The sequence below is a fragment of the Cynocephalus volans genome, chromosome 12 (genome assembly GCF_027409185.1).
Source record: "Cynocephalus volans isolate mCynVol1 chromosome 12, mCynVol1.pri, whole genome shotgun sequence".
NCBI classification, from domain to species: domain Eukaryota; kingdom Metazoa; phylum Chordata; class Mammalia; order Dermoptera; family Cynocephalidae; genus Cynocephalus; species Cynocephalus volans.
This window is the reverse complement of record NC_084471.1, coordinates 105,676,429-105,702,007: the sequence shown is the minus strand read 5'-3', so window position 1 is coordinate 105,702,007 and position 25,579 is coordinate 105,676,429. Positions and strand designations below refer to the sequence as shown.

At 36.2% G+C, this 25,579-nt stretch overlaps 1 protein-coding gene across 1 annotated transcript in view; it reads right to left on the bottom strand.

The window, feature by feature from the left end:
- Positions 1-23,448, bottom strand: part of LOC134391847 (ovostatin homolog 1-like) — a 60,465-nt gene extending 37,017 nt beyond the window's left edge. Inside the window, exons 1-11 of the mRNA XM_063115759.1 lie at positions 23,384-23,448; positions 22,545-22,728; positions 21,888-22,044; positions 13,972-14,004; positions 13,708-13,718; positions 10,480-10,500; positions 9,187-9,355; positions 8,423-8,507; positions 6,131-6,248; positions 2,903-3,017; positions 1,220-1,329 (exon numbers count right to left, since the gene is read on the bottom strand). Of these exons, the coding sequence (XP_062971829.1) occupies positions 1,220-1,329; positions 2,903-3,017; positions 6,131-6,248; positions 8,423-8,507; positions 9,187-9,355; positions 10,480-10,500; positions 13,708-13,718; positions 13,972-14,004; positions 21,888-22,044; positions 22,545-22,728; positions 23,384-23,448 (1,068 nt within the window). The remainder of the gene's footprint in view (positions 1-1,219; positions 1,330-2,902; positions 3,018-6,130; positions 6,249-8,422; positions 8,508-9,186; positions 9,356-10,479; positions 10,501-13,707; positions 13,719-13,971; positions 14,005-21,887; positions 22,045-22,544; positions 22,729-23,383) is intronic.
- Between the last annotated feature and the right edge of the window lie 2,131 nt (positions 23,449-25,579).

Sequence of the window (25,579 nt, the reverse complement as noted above, 5' to 3'; positions counted from 1 at the left end):
TTACCAGTTTGGTGGGCATTATACTGTTAGCTCACACTTGGACAAGTAATTATTATTATTATTATATATTTTTTATTGATTATGAATATTCATGGGTACAAAGGTGATTGTCACCACTCATGCCCAAGATGTGATGGCCAGATCCATACTGGCAGCATGCCCATTACCACAAATTGTGATTATACCCCATGTCCCCCACCCAATTATCCCCAACCTCCCTCCCCATCCCCCTTTCCCCCACTCCACTTTGTATCCCAAGGTTTGTTCTCTCCCTCTGCAAGTCCAACGCACCACTGTGGTCTTTCTTTCCTTCCTTCTTTCTCTCTTAGCTCCCACTTATGAGTGAGCACATGTGGTATTTATCCCTCTGTGCTTTGCTTATTTCACTCAACATAAGTTTCTCCAAGCTCATCCATGTTGTTGTGAATGGGAGAATTTCATTCTTTTTTTATGGCAGAGTAGTATTCCATGGTGTGTGTGTGTATGTGTGTGTTTATACACATCACAATTTCCTTATCCAATTGTCCATCGATGGACATTTATGTTGGCACATCTTGACTATTGTGAACAGAGCTGCGGTGAACAAGGTATCCCTTTCACATAATGATTTCCATTCCTTCGGGCATATATCCGGAAGTGGGATTGCTGGATCATATGCAAGATCTATCTGTAGCTGTCTGAGAAACTTCCATACTGTTTTCTATAGTGGTGGAACTAATTTACAGTCGCACTGATAGTGTAGGAGTGTTCCCTTCTTGGACAAGTAATTAAACGGTCAGTATTTCACTGACATAGCATCTATCATGATGATAATTAAAAAATTATTTGCAAAATTATTTGTTTGGTGTCTATTTTCTCTGTTAAGCTCTATATAAACTTGATATTTCTCTATATAAACTCCATGAGGGCAGCAGTGGAGGTGCCTGTCTACTTCACCGTTTTATTCCTAATACTGACACAAACTAAATAATTTATTGTCCAAACTTGGACATTTTGACAGTGAAATGGCTATAACCACTACTAATGTTATAACTTGACAAAAGGCATAAACCAGGATAGACCTGTGAAAACCAACAGTAGGTCACCCTACAATACTTCTTACATAGTAATTTCTCAGGAAATAGCTGTTGAATGGATGAATAAATAAATGAATGAGCAAATAAATAACAAATGAATGAATGAATGAATAAGTATGTAAAGAAATGAACACTTCTCTTACCTGGCCAAAATAAGGGAGTCCCTGTTTGTAGACTGTATCCATATTCTCAAATCTAATCTTCACCATCGATGAGTCTATATATATCTTCTGGGAGTCTGTAAGCTGAACACCTGCAGTCAATTAGGTATTATTAGGAAAATGTCACCAAAAAAATAGCTAAACAGACCTACAGAAACACAGACACACACACACAGAGACACACAGACACACACACAGAGACACACACACAGAGACACACACACACACACACCCCTCACCATTCTTTCCAATAATTCCACTTTCCTAAGCAGTTTTAATACATAGGTATTTTGTTAGATGTCTTTTATAAAGAAAGTTAATGAAGATGAAAAAAATCCAAAAAGCTTGTCATTCTCAGCTGGTGTTCCTGCTCTTCATAGATTATCCAATTCACCTATCATTCCTTTATGATGGATTAGTGACCTTGCTGATTTCTCAATATTCATAAGTAATTGTTTAATGACATTTCTTTTACTCCTTGCCTTCTTAAAACATACACTTTAATCTATTCATACTATGAATGGTAATATATGTATATTATTAGAAACTACAGATATCCCAAAGGTAACAAAAATCAACATTTTAGGTTATTTCCTACAAATTTTTACCTTTATATCTGTCATTTATATTATTATAGTTGGGATTATGTGTATGTATGCACATAACTTATTTATATCTGTAAATGTATGTGTGGTTTTATGTTGTCTTTTTTTAACAATATAAGGTTTTGAAATCTTTCTAAAAACTTAGATTTTTAATGGCTGCATCATTTCCTTATATAAACATACATATTATTATTTAGTAAACTACTCTTTAATCATTTATTTATATCAATGTGATGAATATATTTAAAAATAAATTAAATGTTTATTTAATATTTGAATTTCCTCTGGATGGGACAGATTCCTCTAAAATTTTGAATATTAATATAATTACATTAATATTTACTATCTCATGAAGAGAAATTTTACCAAAATATCAGTTATATATGCATAAGTTAAGAAAGACTATTTTGGGCTGGCTGGTTAGCTCAACTGGTTATAGTGTGGTGCTAACACCAAGATCCAGAGTTCAATCCCTGTGTTGGCCAGATTCTAAAAAATAAAATAAAGTAAAATAAAATTTAAAAAATGCTGTATTAACACAAAGGAAGTGATCAGCACAGAAAAACTTTTCAAGGAATAAAATTTATCACTCTGAACTTAAGGGAGAGAGAGGGACACTAGGTCAGGAACACACAAGAAATTAGTCATTAGATATTTTCTTGGTTGTGAAATAAAGATATTTAATTGGATTTCTTTTCGGGAGGTTGGTAAAATATTCTTCCAAAACAATACTATTCCTTTATTCTAATTGTATGCTCACCAAAAAAAATTATAATCAACAACTACATTTATTAATTGTATTTATACATGGAATGATTCAAAAAAGAGGAAATGCTCTCTAAAAACAGATTTTCCCATTATAAATTAATAAATTGGCATTCTGACTTCTAGTTTAGTCTCATTTGAATTTAATATCTGACTATCCATTAATAGGTGTCTAATAAATAAATTTTGGTTAAAATAAGAAATATTCAGAGTTTGGATATGAGAAACAGATGGCAAGCCCTCACAAAAAATGACTATTTTAAGATTGTGTAGTTGACTGCTTAGAGAGCATTACCTGTTCCATGTTCTGTGACAAGAGCATGCACTTCAAGGTAACTCCAGTATCCTTCTCGATTTAACTCAAAAGCATCGGTGCTGATAAACTGGGAGACACATCCATCTTTCCCTAACTGCGAAGTTAATAAACATAACAATAGAAGGAAAGTTGAATTTTAAAAAGACTATAAGATATGACAATGTTAGGGAAAATGTAACCTCTGGGAAGCAACTTTAAGAGTACTGTTTTACCCAAATTCTAATTATGTAGAACAAGCCATTGTGTTTTTATAATTTAAATGTTCAGTGTATGTATTTCCCCTTGACTCCATTTGAATTTTTAACAAATATTAACTCTTAAAATACTGAATTAAAAAAAAAATCTTCATGGTGCCAGTTTTGTTAATCCACAACATAATAAACACATCTATCCCTAGTCACTCTTTTTCACACATGATATTTTCAATTCTGTTCATTTGAATCAATCTTCTTTTTCAGTTTTGAAACTGAATTTTATATTTTGTAGTTACCATGCCTTGGATATTTATGGAACTAGAATTTACATGGCATTTAAGGACACCGGCTTTAGAGTCAAACACCAGGATTTGAATCTTGGCTTTGCCACTTATTACTTTGTACAAAATACAATGCTAGTTAAAGTTCATAGCATTGTGAGTACAGTCATCCCTCGGTATCTTCAGGACATTGGTCCCAGGACACCCCCTTCCCATGGATATCAAAATCCATGGATGCTCAAGTCTCTTATGTAAAATGTTGTTTATAACCTTGCAAATCTTCTGGTATACTTTAAATTATCTCTCTATTATTTATAATACCGAATACAATGTAAATGCTTTGTAAATAGTTGTTACACTGAATTGGTTTTAAGCTTGTACTATGTTTATGGTTGCATTGTTATTTTACATTAATTTATTTATTTTCAAATATGTTTGATCTGGTGGTTGGTTAATTTTGCAGATGGAACTCATGGATATGGAGGGCTGACTGTACTACATAAGATATTGACTAGAAAGTGTTTAGATAAGTGTTTGGTATTTAGTAAACATTCAGTAAATAGTAGATATTATTATTATTTGATTATTTTAAATTTCTTTCAATGTCTATTTGGTTAAGTTAGAATGCCTCACTAAGTGAATTTTTTGAAATGTCAGAATTAGTAAACAAAATTAAACAGAAGAAATTGGCAAATATTTCCAAAGTATCTAGTATGGCGATGAAATGTGTTCATAGATTCGTATTGGGGAAAAATTGAGTTATTGTTCGCCTCCTTCATCTTGTAATGATATCAGGAAACTGACACCTTGAGATGTCAGGTGGCATATCATAACCATATGCCACTTCAGAGGGTCCTTGAAACTATACAGAGGTCTAGCACCATTACTACAAGCTTAAAAGTCCAGAAAATGTTTAACCAGACTTAAAGATGATTAATGAGATAAATCACTTAGTCTATGCTTCTGCTTTACATATGTAAATGTGTATTTTAATTTTGCAGATCTCCTAAATATCCTGAAGGGCATCTATTTAATATAACCTTCTTTGATAATGCATTCTGGGATCTACCTACCCTGTGTACTTGGCTAATAGTGGCTCATTCTTCTAGGGTGTGCATCTTTTTTTTTCTTAAACTTAAAAAAAAAATGGTTGTGAATACTCATGAGACACAAAGCTGATTGTCACCCCTAGTGCCCATGCTGTGGGGGCCAGATTCATACTGGCTGTATACCCATTACCACAGATTGCAATTTGTACCCCGTGTCCCCCACCCAATTATCCCCAACCTCCCTCTCCCTCCCCCTTTCCCCCCCACTCCACATTGTAGCCCAAGGAATGTTTTCTCCCTCTGCAAGACCAATGCACTACTGTGGTCTTTCTTTCCTGCCTTCTTTCTCTCTTAGCTCCCACACATGAGTGAGGACATGTGGTATTTATCCCTCTGTGCTTTGCTTGCTTCACTCAACATAAGTTTCTCCAGGCTCATCCATGTTGTTGCAACCGGGAGTATGTCATTCTTTTTTATGGCAGAGTAGTATTCCATGGTGTATATATACCACAGTTGCCTCAGAGTGTGCATCTTTTAAAGGTAATGACTGCTTCATAAAATGTAACTCCCATGAGGATGGGGACCAGATCTGTCTTGATCAACACTACAGCTCCTAAACATAATAATGTTTGCATATTAAAGGACTTCAATATTTATTTGTTGAATGAATCAATGGAGAAAATTTAGTATTCCTTGAAATGCCTGAAGATACAGACCAACTAGTTATTTAAATATATGATCTTGAACAATGTACTTAACGTCTCCCTGCTTAATTCCAGCCATACATAAAGGGGTGATAATACGGGTGCCTACTTCCAGAGTTGTTTGGGGAACTAAATGCACATAAACTAATTAGCCCAGTGCTTGATGCATAGTAAGCATCCATTCAATGTTAGCTGTTATTATAATTATTATTACTGGTATTGTTTATTGCCCAAATAAAACTCTTAAATTCAAGAACCAAAAGGTTTGTAAAGATTTCTAATCAAAAGTCTTCTCTAGGGAGAACAGAAATATATGACTTTATATGGCGGTATCACCTTGCTTGTAACGCAGGAATGGCAGCTGTATAATAGCCAGTCAGACTCTGGCACGATTGTAGCTGAAGTCCTTGCTACATCCTAGACCAGCCCTTCTGTGTCAATTATCTGATGCTGTTCCAAGGGAGTCCTTTCAGGAAATTTCTCCCACTGTAAGTTTGGATTTCCCTTATTAGTAGTTAGGAACTCTGACTGAAACCTGTCCCTTCTGGAACTCCTATACACACTTATTTCCAATGAGAACAGATTGAGAGAAAAGTAATCACTCATTTAATAGTCTTGAATATGCATGATCATCTGCACCTGTCTCTGACTAAATTCACAAAGTATGAAGTGGAGAACATATCACCTTTCCAGTATATTGGTAGAGTGTAGGTTTGGATATAGAACCAAATCCATTTTTAAATAAGAATCAAATTTACTACTAAACTTTCCAATACTATAATTTGCTTTTATCAGTCAATAGGAAGTGAGAAATTAGCAAAGCCAAAGAAGAATAGGACATTTACAAGTGGGAATAGGAATATAAAATAAAAGCATTTTTAATTGTAAGGAGAGAAACAAGAAGAAAGAAAGGTAAACAGAAGGTGAGGATTAAAGGTTAATGCAAACTTATTTACGATTTTGCAGATATATCTCTTACCTGAGTGGTAAAATTTTTACACAGTGAATAGGGAAGATGTCCACAAGCACCATAAGCAGTAGAATCCCTGCACACGCTAAGTTGAACCTTTCCTTCCACAGGTTCGCCATAGGTATATCTAATAGAAAAATACAGCAACGATAGAATTACAGAAGTCAGTGTCATTATTAATCTCTATAGCTATTTTGAAACCTTTTTTAGAGGCTGAAACCACCACTGCAACTACATTTAAAAAGCTGATTATCTTGAACTTTTATTTTTTGGAGGAAATCTAAAACAATGGTACTGTGTAAAATTGAGTTGAATTCTTTATGCAAAGATAGATTTTAATTAAAAAGGTTGAAATAGATGACATGTAGAAGTCATATAGCTAAGTCACTAAGACACAAAGGGAAGTGTTAGTAATAAACAAAAGAAATACATCAGCCATTGACTTTCAATTCTTAGGATAATATTTTGTTTCTCTTAGGTTTTCTGTGTTTTCAAAATATCCTATAATGAGTATATATTAATTTTTGAATGGTTTTTACTTTTCAAATGTAAATCATATTTATTTTTAATTACATAGATATACATAAATATATTTTCATTGTTAAAAATTGAAACAATAGGTAAAAAGGGCAAAGACAAATTGTTTGCGTGGACTAACAGTAGATTCCTCTGGGCTACATTTTATGACAATTCCGCAATTTTATCTTCCAAATCATCAATTCTCTCTTCAGCATCATCCATTCTTCTAGTCAGCCCTTCTATATGTTTTTATTTTAGTAGTCAATATGCTGAATTCCAAGATCTTTGATCTTTTTAAAGATTCATTATTTATTTATGCCTGAGTCTATACATTTTATTATTTCTAAATTTTTGTTCTGGTTCATCTTCAACTGTTTTCTCAGGTATACATTTTTTTTTTTTTTTTAGCTTAATACCTTGGGTTTAAATTGTTGGAGTCTTCAACCATTTAGTGATTCATGTATATATTTCGGGAATCCCAGCTGGCTTGTCCCAGAGTGCCTGATCTCACTTACTGCAATACTTCTCCAGCAGCAATGACACAGGAACCAACGCACAGCTAAGAGTGGCAGGGTGGTACGAGACATCTGGGCTTTGGTGGTTTTCATTCCTCAGGGGTGTTTCCAACTGTGCTGTCAATTCCCTGTCTCTACAACCCAATTACAATGAGACGTTCCTGTTCCTTGCCTTTCTGGTCTCCTCCCACTCCAACCCTGAAGGTGAAGCCCAAGACAGGGACATCAAAAGGGTAGGCATGTCTCTATGCCATTACAGACTTCCAGCCCAGAGCAGACACAAGCTCGAGCACAGGCAAAGCTTTAACCTCGACGTCCAGCATGGAATTTTAGATTCCTGTAATGAAACTCTCCTTATCACTAGACATGATCAGAGCACTTCTTATTTTCAATAATCCAAAATGAAACAGAAAAGTAAAGCAATGTACATGAGATTTATCTGTAGTCAGGGAAAGAATTAGTCCTCACGTAGGTCTGAGGAGACAAAGCTTTACGTTTGCACTGTAACTGTCACTGCTAGTTACACAAGCTCCACTAATGCTGCTTGACTCAGTGACAAGCGGCAGGGAAAACAGCTGGAACAACAGGCTGCTACTCCTGCCATACACCAGTGGAGCCCCTCATTGTTTGCCCAAAGTCCCTGTTTGCCCTTAGTATCCTCCACACAGTGCTCCAGAGTTGCCTGGAGCCACTTGCAACTCTTACTGCAGTACTTTTCTCTATGATATATTTTGAACTATGGTTTTCTTCTATAATCGTACAATATACAAATATTGAATCAGGAAGTCAGAGCAAGCACATGACACCATCCGACAGAGCCTTCTGGGATGATGGAAATGTTCTGTTCTAGGTCTGTGCCCTCCAACTCTGTAGCCATTAGTCACATGTGGCTAGTGAGCCCTTGAAATGTTGCTAGCACAGCTGACTGAATTTTTATTTTTTTAAAAAATTTTAATTAATTGAAATTTAAATAGCCACATGTGGCCAGTAACTACTGTATTGGATGATGCAAAACAATGAGTTACCTTACAATGTAAATACGACAGTAGTCAATCATCTTAAACTGTTACCTAAAACCATGCGTCATAACACACATTCAAATAATTACAGAGGTATGGCAAGAATTCATAAAATCAGCAATATAATTTCACACTTTCTTTTCCCCTTGCCCTCTGCACATTTCTATTTTACTTCTTTTAGCTAGCTTCATCCCGTTCTAATATCTTTCCATGAATACATCATTTTATTGTGTACTATTTGAACTTACGAGGCACAGACATTAACTTTGAATTCAGAGTCCACAACTAAGATATTTTCTGGTGCATCCACAATCATTTGAAATTTGGGTAACACTGTCAGTAAAAAAAAAAAACAAAGGTTATAAAAGATGTTTATATAAAAATATCAATATATTTATATAAAGCAATTGTTTTCTCCTTTACAAACCATGGACCTTGCTTGTCTTTGCTGTTAATAAACAGTGTTAGGTGAACACTGAAATATGTAAGAGCTAGATTTTGGAATTAAATAAAAAAAATGCAAATTTGGATTCCAAATACATAACTTCTCAGGTATTGAGCTTGGGAAAGTGTGTCTCCATATCTTCATTTGTAAAATGGAAATACTGGCACCACAATAGAACTTCATATTATGAGACAATATAAAGGAAGTACCTCCTTATATAACTAATGTTAATTCCATTCCTTTTATAAGTAGTGCTTTGAAGCATAAATGTGGTGTAAAAAGAGTTAACATCCCAGAAACCATCATGTAAACTGAATTCCAGATACCACAAAACAAAGATAGAATAGATACCTAGGTCAACAGAATCGCATAATGATTATGGGGCGAACTAGGGGATTAAAATCACAGGAGATGGAAGATCCTGAAATAGTGACAGAGGATAAGGAAAAAGGCAAGGAAGAGATACACACTTAACAATATATGATTTAATAATCATGCTTTTGCAAAACTTGACAGATTTTGTGATTTTTCTTATTAATAGGTAATAACTTTGTAGCTATTATTTACCATATTCTTCCACAGAGAATAAGTGATATGTTTTCTTCTCAGAGAGACTCTCCACAGTGATTTCATACCATCCAAGGATGGGCTCCAAGATTAACTGGAAGGAGAGTTGTACGATACCGCTCACAGACTCCTCATTCAGCCACTGTTGTATTCGGTTATGTCGTGGATCCTGAAAATGAAGAAAGTGTATTTTGTTGCATGCTGGGTTTTTTCATTCATCATAAAATTTCAGCAAGGAGCTTCCCAGTTGATAGGATTCTAATCTACTGATTCAAAATGTGTGTGTGTGTGTGTGTGTGTGTGTGCGTGCGCGTGTGCGTGTGCGTGTGTGTGTGTTTGTGTGTGTGTGTGCGTGTGTGTGTGCATGCGCGCACATATGCATGTATGTGTGTGTGTGTGTGTGTGTGTGTGTGTGTGTGTGTCCTCTGATTCCCTAGGGAATATTATTCTCCCATCTGGGTTTGCATCACTACATATTGTAGCACTCAGTATATTTTAGAGCTGGCCATTATTTTGTACATCAATTTTTAGTGTCAATCTCTGATTTCTTACGGTTGAGCTATATTTTAGCCCCCATGCTTAAAGTAGTAAGTGAAAATTTACACACTTTCAATAAATAAGCATTAAAGTAAAGGAAATCCTACCTGTTTCTTGTCACTATTAATGGGTGGATGTCAATATTAATTACTTTTGGGGGAACTCTTTCTATACTTTTGAGGATGGCTACATGAAATAAATAATTCTGTGACTATTTAAACAATTTTCCTCTGTAAACTGCTGTGGGGATAATTTAGTCAGGCCCCCTGGACTCAGGTCTGGTTGGGGATGGTGCAGCACATTTCTTGTAAACAAGTTGTGTGTGGGTGGGGTTAGTGCGCATGTGCACCCATGTATCTTTTTAGTTTGTTGCTATTGTGTGCTCTGCAGTTTGTGAAGCAAAGCTGGCTGGCAGAGCTCATGCCTAAAAATAGAGCATGTTTACTGTGCTGGAAGCTGATCAGTTTTCCTTTGGACTTTGCTGGTAGCAGTTAAGTTTTGGAGTTTCTCTTTGGACTGCTTAGCTCTTAGACGTGTGTGTGCTGAGTAAAGACTACTCTTTCTTCAACCAAGGCTCCAAGGATCTTTTTGCTTGTTACCTAGCTCATAGACCTGCATGTGAAGGGTTTGTGAATGGGCTTGAGGGGTCTGTGAGCTCCAGACCCAGCCCTAGCTCTACAACTGCCTTCTGATTTTGAGGCCAGTGGAGATATTCAACAAATGAGAAAAGAATTCTTCAATTAGCAGTTATCCTACCTTAATGGTGATCACTGGGTACTGAAAAAAAAAAGCAAAAATAATGTCAATATGGAAACTCAAGCTTTTTTTCTTCTCAATGAGTGAAGAGGTTAATTATAAATCTATTATTGAGCAAAGAAACATAAGCAGATAATTTAGGACAACTCAAACATTGATTTCTGACTGAAAGTCTGAATACTTATTGCTTATATTGAAACTCTTCTGCCTAGTTTTCAAGAATTTTCATTTACCTGTAGTCTCAGGAAGCAACCCTGCCCTCCAGTCTCTCCAACATAATAAAACATAGTAAAAATACTCTCTAACATTACTAATAACATTTCTTTATGGACAAATTCCATGGTCCATCTTTAACCTGACAGCTACAATGTTTTACACTGCTGATTTCACCTCTGAAATACCTCACTATTTTGATTTCTGTATTCACCACTAATCCATCTGTCTTAGATTTTTGACCACTCCTTGTACCCCATTTCCGTATCAGACAAATAATAAGCCTCGGCCTTTGCCCAAGCTTCTCTGGCCCTGAGTCTTCTCTCCTCGTCTCTCCACCTCTTTTTGTGCACCCTCTCACTCCCCTCTAGTGTTCCCTCAGAGAACACTGTGCATTTTCTCAGTCCTACCTCTAGACTTACAGAGCTTTTCATCTCTTAGTACATTCTCTCTGGACCCTAAAATCAACATGCCTGGGATTAAAGAATCCCAGGCCAGAAGCCTCATCTGAACAGGCTGATGAGAATTTTAAAAACAGCTATTTAGGGTCCTTTGCCCACTCCCCAACCTGCTAAGTGCTCCTTCCCACCACGTTCATTTAGTCACTGACAAAGCACACATGTGTACAGTTAGGAACAGGATTCATAGCCCTTGTCCAGAATTCTTGGAAATGAAAAATATAGCAGCTAAATTGGGGGTCCTATTTGTTATTCTAGATTAATGAAAAGGTATTTTCTGGATAAAATATTGAAATGGTGTTGAAGAAAGCTACGACTGTATTATTAATTCAAGCATTAAGGGAGGTAGAGCTTCACTAGATTCCCTCATAGGAGGCAAAGAAAGAAAGAATTACTCAAAGGTTCTGTGGGAAGAGGTTGATCATTTGGATAAAATTCTAATAATGACAACCAAAGTTAGACTATAGTCCCTTTTTGTTGTCTATTGAGATACTTTCAATGCAGGTGGTTTCCATTGTGTTCAACAAATTGAGTTTTTATTACTTAATTTGTCTAGTTTTTACTAAGCTTTGGATACTTCAAAAAACCAGTATCTAAGAACCTAGTAAAATTAAGTTATTGTTTTAAGCTGCTTGATTTTCTCCAAAAGCAGGAGTCAAAATGTTGCTAATGATGCCTAATTGTATTAAATGTCCATTGATGGATGATTGGACAAGGAAATTGGGTATAGATACACCATGGACGACTACTCTGCCATAAAAAAGAATGAAATTCTCCCATTTGCAAAAACATGGATGAGTCTGGCGAAACTTGTGTTCAGTAAAATAAGCAAAGCACAGAGGGATAAATACCACATGTACTCACTCATAAGTGGGAGCTAAGACAGAAAGAAGGAAGGAAAGAAAGACCACAGGGGTGGATTGGACTTGCGGAGGGAGAGAACATATCTGGGGATACAAAGTGGAGCTGGGAGAAGGGGAGGAAGGAGGTCGGAGATGATTGGGGGGGACATGGGGTACAAATACAATGCGTGGTGATGGGCATGCTGCCACTTCTTGGGCAGGAGGGGTGACAATCAGCTCTGTATCTCATGAATATTCATAGCCAATAAAAAAATAATAATGACTCTGTGCCAAATCTCATATAACCAGCCAAGAACCAATAAACATCACCCTTCCTGTCTCCTTCTGTAGTTTGGTTCATACTATTTTTCACTGATCATATCTAGAGCTTTTGAAAGGAAAGGTAGTTCCATATGTTAAGTTAAAGGAAAGATCTGAAACATCCTGATAGAAATGAAACTGTCTGGAAAAAGACAATGTCCAAATATGCTATGAAACACTGACTTAAGGGAAAATAAAGACAGGATAAGTAAAGAAATTATAGGAAAAGAAAGAAAAGAAAGGTGTGAGATTTGGGCAGAATATATGCCCTGTGTGTTGGTCCATTTGATAAAGAAGAGTTGCTTCATCACTATGTTTTGATCATGCCGTCGAATTTACTATAAATTCACAGATATCACAGAAGGCCAACCATATAATAAATCATTTATTGAAATGGAATAAATAATAAAGGAGATGTATTCTTAGAAATAAGAGCAGGCTTTACCTTGAACCGAGGAGAACCAGAAGCACATGTTGTTGTATAGAAGTGATTTAAGATTTGGATTCATAAAAGGAACTTTTGGGTACTAAAATTAGATTCCTGCTCTGGAAATTAAAATTAAGCAAAAAGTTAAATGTAGAGTGGCTATAGAAGATGGGGAAAGGAAGTGAATTAGAAGCAAAATGATTCATTGAATACGTAAGGATGAGGAATAATTTGGAGGGAGGAAAAAGTAGTAGCATAGAAAAACCATCTGCATAGCTTCTAGAAGCTTAACAAGCTTCGATGTAACTGTGCTCACTTAGCAGATTGACACGGAAACCACAATAGAATGCTCCGTTCTAACACGTTTGCTGCTAAAATAGACGAGCTAAAATACGTCAGGTATCCTACCGTAGAGGCGTCAGTCTCTCCCCAGGCACCATTCACTGTCTTTTGACCATCCTCGATCTTGGATTGTCTCTAGCTGGATTGCACTGTCCTCTTGAAACACTGCCAGTCAGCCTGAAGACTTTGCCCCAAACCAACTGCACCCAAGCTTGGCTCACTCTACCTTGTCCTGCTTCTCCCCACTCACATACTGATTTCTCTTGGCTGCATTTTTTTTTTTTTTATAATTCACTTGTTCATTTTCCCTGTCTTAAGATCTTATACCAGGGAAGCTGACCTAGGATAATACCTCTCCTCGAAACTCCAAATATAAAGCAGCCACAATGCTTTCGTTCACTCATTATATAATTCATCATTCAGTCATTATAAAATGTTATTCACTCTACATAATACTTATCAATCATTATATGATATTAAGACCCTACTATCTGTCATGTCCTGTTCTTCCAGATGTCAAGGATACAGTGATGTATTTTGCTTATACTTTTTTAATGTCATTTTTATGATGGTCATTTGTGTTCTTCCCAACCCACCTCTGTCCTAACATAATCCTTCTGGGGACAGTAAAAGTATCTTCCTCATCTTTGGATCTCATCTTACTTATCTAGCACAGTGCGTTGTAAGTGGTAAGGGTTCAGTAAATTCCAAGCTTTTATTTGTAGTTGGAAAATATATTTAATTCTAATGACCAAAGAGAAACAGAAAGAGGAAGAAGAAAGAAAAGACTTTGATTTCAAATGAGGAACACAATAGTCATGGGCTGATGGGCCCACAGAGCCAATAACTCGGACCTGCCTGCCTTAGTTTCATGCATTAATTTTAAGACACGAGAAGAAAGACTGTGCATAAGTATCTACATCTTTCCAACTATAACTTACCGTTTCCTCAACGGGTTTCAAATTCTCATCCAGAGACACAACTCGAAACATCACTGAAGAAGAAAAGGAAGATAATGCAAAGTAAATATCTTATGTGTCATAACAGCCTTTCTACTAATTTGATTAACTTAAATGAATCAGAAAGCATTACATTACTGCAGTCTGTGACGAGCAGTTCCATACCTATCTGATGTGATACGTGTCAGACGCTAGGGTTACCATGTGGAACTTGTTAAGCTAAACTGCCAAGAAAGAGTTCAGTAAAGGAAATTCCTGTCTTTTTTTTTTTTGCTTCTGTCTCCATTTCCCCTTTTCCTACTTTGCTACATCATAAAATGGTTCCAGCTGCCTAATTACTTCATGAAAGAAACAAAAGAAAGAGGAGGCAGGTTAGATAATGGAACTCAGTACAATTCCTCACAGAAATCGTGTGCATATTAATTCAGTGTCCACCTCTCCTGTCTGCTCCTCATCGACCAATCCCTATTCCCTTGGTCCCCAGTGGGAGCGTCTGCAGTCATCTTTCTCACACTCTCACACTCCTGTCCAGCCAGGTCCTATCCCTGATTCGGTTCTCAGCCTGATGGCTTTGTCAAACCCATGTTGTTGTACTATGAGGAAAATTTATTCTTTTGAAGATGTGTCCCTATGCCCCTATTTATCTCACAGAGCACTGTCTCCACCTCTTTTCTGCTCTGAGGTTATTGCTTTCCCTCTAGGTCTCTACAGTGGAGACATCTCGTCTTCCACATGGCCCAAAAAGAGGAATTAATAAACAACTTCCTAACTTCCCAACTCCAACAACATATTTTTCCTTGAACTTTTATGCAAAAGAGAGAAATTATTTCGGATGCCATTAGTTTCAGAACACCTCTTTTTACTCTCGTTAATGACATGTAATGACTTTCTGATTGCTCTCCTGTTTAGATTACGTGTAGAATTTCACCCGGCTAAGGGTCTTCCTTTCCACCAGTTAAGATGTCATGGGCAATTCTATCATGCTCCATAGAGAGCGCTTTAGTTTTCCTTCAGAGGAAAATGAAGATTTGTGTCAAAATTGGTGTTGGTTATACACCAGAACTACTACACTTTGGAAAAAAAGCCAATCTCTGATGAGAAGACCCTTTCTGGTCGTCTCTCTCTCTATATATACTTACAAGCCCTATAAGTGTGTTTTTCAGACACATTTAGATTTCAGCTTTGTTAAATCTCATTCTTCCAGACTATTGACCCTCTCCTCAATTAATTTATTCACACATTTATGTTAAAAATTTTTACTGATAACTTATTGTATCATTCTACTCATATGTGTGTGCATGTGTGGGTGTCAAATGCTGAAAATCGAAGACTGACGTGCTATTGACTATTACTCAGCTGTCATAGGACTAGTTGAGAAATGCTGATCGCATCAAATCTATTGGTTTTAAATGTTATCTCTGTGTTGACGGCTCCTTATCATGTCTCCAGCCCTTTATTCTTACCTAAAGATTTATAAATCCTGCTTCCTACTTGACATGTCTGTCTGCATGTTTAAAAGACAGCTCGTACTTAGCATGTCTCAAAGCGAGCTCTTGACTTCCTCCCTCCAACCTGTTCTCACCCTACTCTTCCCCATTTTAGTAAATGACGATTCTGTCATTGAAGGTGTTCAGGCCAGAAACCTTGAACTATTCCTTATCTTTTCTCTTTATATTACACTCTGCATCAAACCATACCTTCACAATATCACTTGCTATTTCTCTTGCCCAGAATGATTTTCCCCACCTATGGTACAAACCCTCACAGCATCTGGGTCTCTGCTTCATTATCTTCAAACTGTTTTTTTCTCTAATCTTTCCACCTACTTTGTCAGTTCTGTCATTTAAACATGAATTTCTCCTTTACTCCCACACTGCCACTCTCTGCTCAAGATATCATCATCTTTTGCTTGGATCTGTGCAACAGTCACTAACTGGATCTCTGCCATTGATGTGGCTCTCACTTCACTGATCTTTCTATGTTATAAGAGCTACCTTCTGAAAACCAATTCTGATCTTGCACCTTCTCTGATGAAAGCCCCCGACTGCACAAAAGCCAGCATGTCAATAACTTCATGGTAGCAGGCCATATTTGCTTTTTGTCAAAGTTCTGGCCTGCCTTCCACTGCAGCCTCCTATCCAGGCGTTCCCCACCTTGCTACTTCACCTGAAGCCATGTGGCATGTCTATCATGAGCATTACCTTTTCTTCTTTCATTGTTATTTCTGTGATAAGTTCAGCTCTTTCTTCCCACACAGAGGGGCTGCTTTTTCCTCTACCTTGCCACTGGAAGCTTGGGACAGCCCCTACTTTAATTCTTCCAAACACAACTGGAATCCATGTTGTGGAAGACTGAGTCTTAGTCAATTATCTTGGCCCTTTTTATTCCAAATGCATTCCTCTATATCCCCATCAACCTACTTCTTTTTTAATACCTGAAGTATTAGTCTTTTTCTTTTCTATCTTTCTACCATGTGATTCCACTCTATGTTGTCCACATACTATACAGCAGTTAACACACTGAGTTATAAATATGTTTATGTCAATCTTCCTGTTTAGGAATCTTGTATTGCTATTCACCTTTGTATTGCTATAGCATATCTGATTATCCAGCACATAGCAAGTGTTTAATAATTTGTTGATTGACTGAATTTTTAAATCATATTAAAATATGAAGATTATAGCAGGTATTTTACTACTGTATCATTCCCTACTGATTTGAAGAACAGACTTCATAGACTTAAGAAAAAATGTTTCTTATAAGGTCGAATAGTTTATTTGATTTTTTAATGGTATTGTAAATAGTTTAATGTAAAATAACATATGCTCATTCAAGAAAATTAAGAAAAATCTTTTCAGATAGAAACAAGTTGAACTATAAAACAATTACAGAAACAATATCCAAAAATAGTCTGTTCATGGCTTATGTGTTTGCATGTGTGTTTTGTTTTACATGTTGAGTCTCTTTAATGATACTGTATTTTCTCTGTTTTCAAAAATTAACACAGGCTACGAAAGGTGTTTTAGAACTATGTCAATCCCTAGTAAATATTTGCGATAGCTGCTCAATATTAGATCACAGACATATAACTTTTATTACTAACTATTACTTTTATAGGGAGGGTATTCTTATTGTGAGAGATATGTTCTTAACAATCTCAATTTAAAACTCATTTATTCAGGAATTATCTTGTTAAAAGATGACATGTTTTTCTGTGTACTGTCTATACTATAACCCCTGTGTAGCCATAGCATAAATAGTTGATAGCGCAATCAGCTTGCCAGTTTTCAAATTGTGAACTCTGTAAAATTTTTGTTAGTTTGAAAGTTTGGGGGGATGTTTTCATCAACTAAAATAATGCACGTACAGTGAGATTATACAAACATATGCACATCATACTCTTTCAAAGTCATATAATTTAAATTCATGGAATCCACAGATATTTCTAGTGAACTGGTTACCAAAATAGCATGAAATTGTCAAGACAGAACAAACGTTTTTCTTCATAGAATGACTGGTTGTCAACATAAACACTATATACTACGTTCTTTCCTAAGCAGTGGGATTGCTATTGTTTTGTCTGGATTGCTGGGGAAATTAAAATAACCTCCCCTTCCTGATGCTATGAAGTTTAAGAGTTTCGTTTAGGAGTTTAAAACATTTTTCAGATTTTTGGTGAACTTTTTTCTCTTTCTTCCAGTGCCTGGTGTCCTTATAAATTTACCTGTGAGTGTGTATTTTTAAGAGGGAGACTAAAAATTTATTGAGGTTAGTGTTTAAACAAAGAAAATATCTCAGCTGTCCTAAATCTGGTGTGCTAGCAGGGATAAATGCTTTAAATAAATGCAATGAAACTCTCACTACAAAATTTCAGAAACAAGTTGGTGATTAGTTTTGGGGAGGGACTTCTTGCGACCTGAAGTTATGCCAGGTAAAACATATTCCCAGTTTCTTAAGGGCCACCCTGTGGTCATTGCCTGTAAGGTAGCAGACAAATAGATTCGCTACGCTGTCTTTTGTTTTGATCCCTGAGTTAAATTTTACTATTCGCTTTTTCTTTGATCTTGGGCAAGTTTGGGCAGAGGTAATGATGACACTCAGGAAGAGCCAGTTCAAACAAGTATCCAGTTTTTAGCCAGGCAGATAATTCCGGTCAAACCAGGACCTCAAAGAATTCATTAATTGCAAATGTGGGATGCTTCTCTGTGTGATAAATGACAAATATGAAGCTGGAAAACAAAAACTTTTTAAAAAGTACCTAGACCAATTTGTGGGTCCTCTCTTAAGAGTTTTAAATGGCTAAATTAACAACCACTTAGCCATCAATAGCTTCCTGTAAAATTTTTAGCCTGCATTGATGTTATGTGTCCTGTAATTTCTCAGAGAGAAGAGGAGAGATGAATGTACGGGCATCAAAATGCAGATAGAGGTCTGCTATGCAGCTACAAGAAACTAAACGTGCATTGAGGCTTTAGCACAACATCATCGTTCATATAACAATATACTTTTTATAAAAAGCGAAGCTCGATGCTGGGTAAACTATGAGTATGTGCAAATGATCAGTATTTTGAATACTGAATACCCCTCCATTGTGTAAGACTCGTCATTCAATTTCTGTGCTATCCTATGACCTTTTTTCTGTACATTAGGCCCTTTACCAGAAAGTGGATGGGATAAGAAAAAGAAAGAGGATCTCATTTTAATTCAGTTTTTATGTTTCTGTACTGTTTGAAGTAGTAGCGTCTTTAGCCAACCCCTGCCTTCTCCAGCTCTTCTTAGCAAGAATCCTAGAAACCTTCCTCGGACATTCTCTTGTGTCAGCTACATATAAGCCTCCTCTTCCTGAGCAACTCCCACCCCAGCACATGTAAATTCGTAATGCAGGTCCAGCAATTGTTGGTGCTGGCCCAGACTTTAGAACTGAGCCGTGCCTCGGCTTTCTCGTCTAGTCCTTCAGTTCCTCAGGACTGACCTGAGCGCCCACTTCTGTGACTGCCCTGAAGTGAGGGAGTGGACGGGAGGGGACAGCGTGTACATACGCTTTGGTTTCTCCAGCTCCAGCACATATCTGTCACCTGCCTCTGTTTTTCTGAGGTCACAAGCATCTCTGATTATAATAATCTCCAACGCCCCACACCTGCCTCACTCGTCGAGCACTAATCAAGTCAGTAGGCAAAAACATAATTTTTTTCCCTCTTTATATGAGAGCTTCTCAAAGTGTCTCTGATGAACATCAGAATCAGAACCACCCATGAAAATTATTTTTAAAGTAGAAATTTTTGGCAACTACTGTCAGAGTAATCTGACTTTTAACAAGCTTCTTAAGTAATTATTTTTACTCACTCGAGTTTGAGAACCACTGTTTGTAGCTTCTCAAATCCTTGTGATATTAGATAAAAACAGTTGGGCAAAAATAATTATAAAAATAATACATGTTTGTTTTTGAAGCTATTCCATCATTTAAAAAAATATGTTCTCATTCATTCTTCATAATTATAGCTAATAGTCGTGGAAAAGTATTTGGGGAATAACTAGTTTGTCCCAGCAAACAATAATGGATATTCTGCTACTTAATCTTTTAAAGACAGCAAGAATGCTTTGAAGAAGATATAATATAAAAATTAAAAATGCTTTCAGCTTACATAAAGAAATATATTTGCAAACTGACACATGAGAATAGTTTAATAGCATGTTTTATTAAACATTAAATGTATGAATGTATGGGATTTTTTCAAGATGTATCTTAAAAGTAAAATATGTCACCATATGTTATTTTTCACATAAGCAAATATTTAAATCTGAGTTTATTGGCCAGTGGCCGTTCTTTTTTTTTTCTTTTTCTTTTATTGATTATACATATCTGTGGGGTACACCAACACTCATGTGCAATATGTGATGCTGACATCAGAATAATTATTATGTTCAATAATATACACTGTCATTGCTATTGGTGGCCCTTTACCCCTTCCTCCCTCCTCCTTCCCTTCCCACTTCTAGTAACCTCAATTGTCCTTTTGAAAGTTCAATGTATTATTGTGAATGTTGTATCCTTCTATCTCTGTTTTATTTGTATGTTTATTATTTTAGCTCCCACTTATGAGAACATACACTATTTCACTTTCTGTCTCTGGCTTATTTCACTCAATATGATTTTCTCTAAGTTCATCCATGTTGCTGCAAATGGCAATATTTCGTTCTTTTTTATAGCCAAGTAATATTCCACTGTGTATATATACCCCAGTAGCCATTCTCATATTGCATGTTTTGTTAGAAATCTGTGAATATAATTGAAAGTTGAATGAACAATCAAAAGAAGTAATGCTTTCTGTTTTACTCATTTTTTCATCACCAAAAGAGGCCTATTTGAATAGCAGGCGTATAGAAATACACTCAATTAGATTTTTTCCCCCACTGATTTTTTTCCACTCTGTTTTCATGCCCGCCCTCCCTGTCCAAGCACATTGTGCTGCTCATCGTGAGTATCGCAAAGTACTGCTCACGGGCTCAGAAAGTCCCTTCGTGTGTCAACAATATGTGCAGACTGCTCAGAATCACCTCCTCACACCGTTTTCATCACGGCATGACCCGCAATCTTCAGTGAAGCCTCATGGACATGACTTAACTGCATGAAAATGCCTTTTTAGCCCCATTTTCAGGGCTTTTCTTTAACTCTTCTGCTCACTTCAACTTGTTTTCCCTCCTTCCCTTTATTTTCTTCACTCCAAACAAGTCTGTCTTCTCATTTTAAGGCATGGTTTGCCTATTAGTTCCACCTCTGTGCTTTCTCACATGCCATTCATCTATCCCATCAGAAATCTTTCTTTTGATTGATGTAATCTGTATTCATGAACTCCTTCTCTTCCCAGGAGGTGAGAGGAGGCTTTTCAGCTTAATTCAATGTCATGCTGATCATTCTATCACTGGGCAATCCTCTAGTCACTAGGGGTATCTCTTCCCATGGTCTTGACACATTTCATCACTATTTTATTTCTAATTAATTGTGAACTCATAAATTTGCAAAAACTAAAATTTCATGACATCTAAACATGTATGTTGTTAGAATATTATTAGAATAATAATAACATGAATATTGTTAAAATATTAGAATAAGGAGCTCTTTAAAAATAAAGTGTCTGAGGCTCTCTACCCCAGACTTACTGAATTTAAATCTCTAGCCTTTAGAAAAAATTTTCATTTTGTATTTTTAATCAAGCTTTTCATGGACTTCAATCAATAAATTTTGAGCTTGTATTGTGTACCATCAATTTAAATATTCTATAAATGACAATAGCTAAGAGTTGGAACCAACCTAAATGTCCATCAACAAATGACTGGATAAGGAAAAAGTGGTATATCTCTACACAATGGAATACTACTCTGCAATAAGAAAGAATGAAATTCTGCCATTCACAGCAACATGGATAAACTTAGAGAAAATTATATTGAGTGAAATAAGCCAGGCACAGAAAGAGAAATACCACATGTCCTCACTCATAAGTGGAAGCTAAAAAAAGAGGAAGGAAGGAAGGAAGGAAGGAAGGAAAATACAACAAGTACAATAATTCATTGAACTTTCAAAAGGAGAGAACAGAACTGAGGCCACAGAGGTGGGAAAGGGGGTGGGGGGGGAGGAGGTAGTGAGAAACTGGTAAAGGGCCATACAAAGAGATTACATTGTATAATGCTGAATATGCTAATTATCCGGATTAAGGCATCACACATTGCACACAGGTACTAATATTCAATGCTGTACCCCACAGATACGTGCAATCAATTATATTTCAATAAATAAAAATAATTCTATAAATGATCTTAGTTGAGGTTAGCATAATTTATTTACACTCACCTTTCTGTCCAGGCTTGTACACGGGTTTATCTGTCTGCACAAGCACCACATTTTCCCTGTGACTGATTGCCACAGACCTTCTCTCTTCCAGGTTCAGAGTGGCTCCTTTAGCAGAGAACGTAATGAAAGCCAGTGGGTCAGATCTGGATTGAGGAACCTAGAGACCATGAAAATACTTTATGAGACTGGTGTTTTGCCAAGAAATTTATGTCACTATGTATCAGTACCACTAAAAGTTTTAATTCCTAACTCGTCATATCTGTTTCTTGAATAACCACCCTTGTTTATTTCTATTGCCTTGTTTTTTTCTAATCTTATCTTACCATTTAAATTAATTCTCCTTCACTGTTCTTAAAACTTTCCTTCTCTGCACAGGAGTTACTCTTTTTATGTATCTTATTCCCTTCAACAAATTTCTGCCATAAAATCAAATGGTTTGACTCATCCCCTTGTCACCATTTATGACTGTCCTTACATCATCTCAAACTGAGGACTTTATTTTACTCTTTAAAAAAAATTTTACTCTTTAAAAAATTGAAATAACTGTACACACACAGTCAAATAATCTCATTTCTTTCCTTCGGAAGTAAGTTATGTAGGCGGCTTTCACGCACCTATAGTATTCATTGTTATATTAAGCAGAAAAGAAGTATTTACCTCAAAGCTGACACATTTGAAAAAATTTTCTTCTGTAACATTCTCTTCAAATATTTTGGTCTGGACCTCACCATAGTTGAGAGAGACAGTCAGAACAACAGATTCAGTAAGATTAAAAAGCTGGGCACACGCTTTATCCAAAGAGCCTTCTTGTAGAACAGAAGGGACCAGCAGGACGTACTGCCTACAAAAGGTAAGCAAGAGTGTTAAAACTGAAAGTGTCAAAGCAATGATTAACTCCTTAGCAATTATTCTGTGGAATGAAACATTTTGGGGTTTAAGAAAAATGTTTTTGTTTGTTTGTTTGTTTTTACCAGGAAATGATAGCATAGTAAGATACACTAGCATAGTAAGTGTTTAAAAAACATCAAAAGGCTAAATCTGAGGACTTGAAATGTATGGAATGGAAAGATGCTGGCTTATGAATTGAATTTCATAGACTCAACCAAGAAAATTCTAGTGACAAAACAGCAAGTAAGTCATTAGTTCTATAAGCTTAACAATATCAGTCTCCTCGTGCATTGTTTTTTCCCCCAAACCGATACTGCCCATTCCATTTCATATCTGCCTCCTGATTGTCCAGCTTCTTTCTCCAGCAGCTGCCTGGTCCTCAGCACAGTTAAAACTCAATCAGCATTCTGGGTATCTACTAAACAGAGATGGTGGTGCCACTCAAGTTTGGAATTTACTGTGCAAATTAACATACTTTGGATTATATTGTGAAATGACAATTTTATTTAAAAGCAATTATTGCAATTAAAAATGTAATAAGTTAAACTTTTTAATGGCAAGCTCTATTTGGCTTCCACATATAAATAAAACCCTATGCAATCACTTACACTTTTGGTGACTGAGAAAGAGACAGATGAAAGAGAAAAACACCCAGAAGTATTCTCATCCACATCGTGATCCAAATAGATGAAGTAACAGGCTGTGTTCACTAGGCCCACATAGAGGTCAGTGTGCTGGGAGCTCCGTCATTCTCACTGGCCAGGAAAGCCAACTGTGGAACTATATATCCATGCGGGAGCTTTTGCTACTATTTCCTGAATCATTCTTAAAGTGTAACATATGTAACTTAATTGGATATGTTCTTTGAATATTAGTCAACTCTCAGTAGTCATGTCTTTTACATGTCATTAGGTGTGTCATTGGAACATCACCATCTCCTTTACGGAAAATCTTGCATCAGCACTTCCTAGACTTACTATACAATGCTTGTGAATGAAGCTTTCAAGCACTAATTAGACCTCATTTCAATAAATTCAGTGACTGCAAATGAATCTGTTATCTCACTACACTTTTCCTGGCTGAGAGCTAACTCTGTGTTGAAAACTCAGCATCAGTTTCTAGTTGGAAATAATTCCATATAGTTATTATAACAGAAGCAATTTGAAAATAAAAGAAAATGGCCTAAGGAAGCTCAGACTGAATAAAAAAGATTCAGATAGTATTATGTATTTTTTCATTACAAATTGTTAATGTGTTTCCATACAAAATATTTTTGCATGCCAAATATATACTTAAAATTCTAAATCAAGAGAAAATAACCCCAGGTCTCAAATTTTTAATATAATAAGAAAAATAAAGATAATAACTAACAAAATTTATTATTGTAAGAATTAACTTTTATTGCTCCAAATGGTCCACAAATGTAGCAAAGTAATAATAAAGTCGCACTTATTTATTAATTTATTTAGCACCAGGAGTTGCCAAATGAAAGCTATACTTAAATTATTAGGTTGAAATAGAGATAAAGCCATCAATGTAAACAGAAGACAAGCTAGCATCCACTGCTTCCTGGAAAGAATGCAAAAAAATGTTCTTTAGTCATTTTCTGTTACCACCCCCTACCCCATTACTTTGCAAAGGTTACATCCCTTTTTATTCCCTATAAACAGAGCCCAAGAAGGTAGTGGAACAATTTGCCTTAGATGCGTAAGGGGACTTCTGGGAGGTAAAGAGATCACCTTCCCATCTACGGTCAGGGAAACTTGTTGAGCTGAATCTGAGTTAGGTAAGCCTTATCAAGGCCTAGGTGTCTGTGACATGCAGGTCTCCTGGCAGGAAGGTTTATTGAAGTCCCACTTTTACTTTTCATTTTATTTTCTTCTTTCCCTTTCCAAAATTATTGCAAAATATTTTGTGTTTATCTCTAGAATTTTGACTAAATTAAAAGTTCTTGGAAGACAACCTAATGATGGCTGAGATTTCATCATGTATCACAAAGTGGTCTCTTACCACTTTGGTCTCTGCCCTTTTACTGAAAACAGTAATTTCTTTTTCGCTGCCAATAGACCAACTCTTTTTTCTTGACATGCAAATTTATTATATCATGTCTTATTTAAAAACTCTTTGTGGTCAAATCTTGCCTATAGGATAAATCCCAAACCCTTCAGCAAGTTTCTTCTTAAGAAGTTTCTCATCTACCTTCAGCACCCACCACTTCCCTCCAGACACTCTGCTTTCTTCCATGAAAATACTAGCAATTTCTTACACATGCCACACTCTTTCATTTCTCCATGTGTATTTATGTGTTAAATCCTCTGCCTAGAGTGTCTTCTTCTATGACTTCCTTTCTACCAGGTATATATCTCCTCCTCATTCTTCATGATTAAGTTCAAACTTTCATGACTCCCAAGATGAATTAGTTGTTGCTGTTTTAAGTTCTCATAACTCAGATACATGTCTCTATTACAGGAGGTCATGCTACATTATAAATGTTTGTTTTCATGTAATGTCTACCACTTGGCTTAAGAATCACAAAGGCACAGCCTGTTTTCTTTTATTCATTGATGACTTGCCAATGGCTGGAATATCACAGGCCCTTACTGAATGCTATTACTATTCCAAATATTTAATAAATGCAAGCACCTCTTGAATCACTCACAGCTTTTAGTCAGTCTTAGATTTTCCATAGAATCTTGCCTCTGTGGGCAACAAAATAGGAGCAAAATAGCTCTAAGGGAGCAACGTAAGAGAGTTTAACTCTCCCAGGAAGAGAGAGGGCTTCTACCGCTTCTCTGAACCTACAC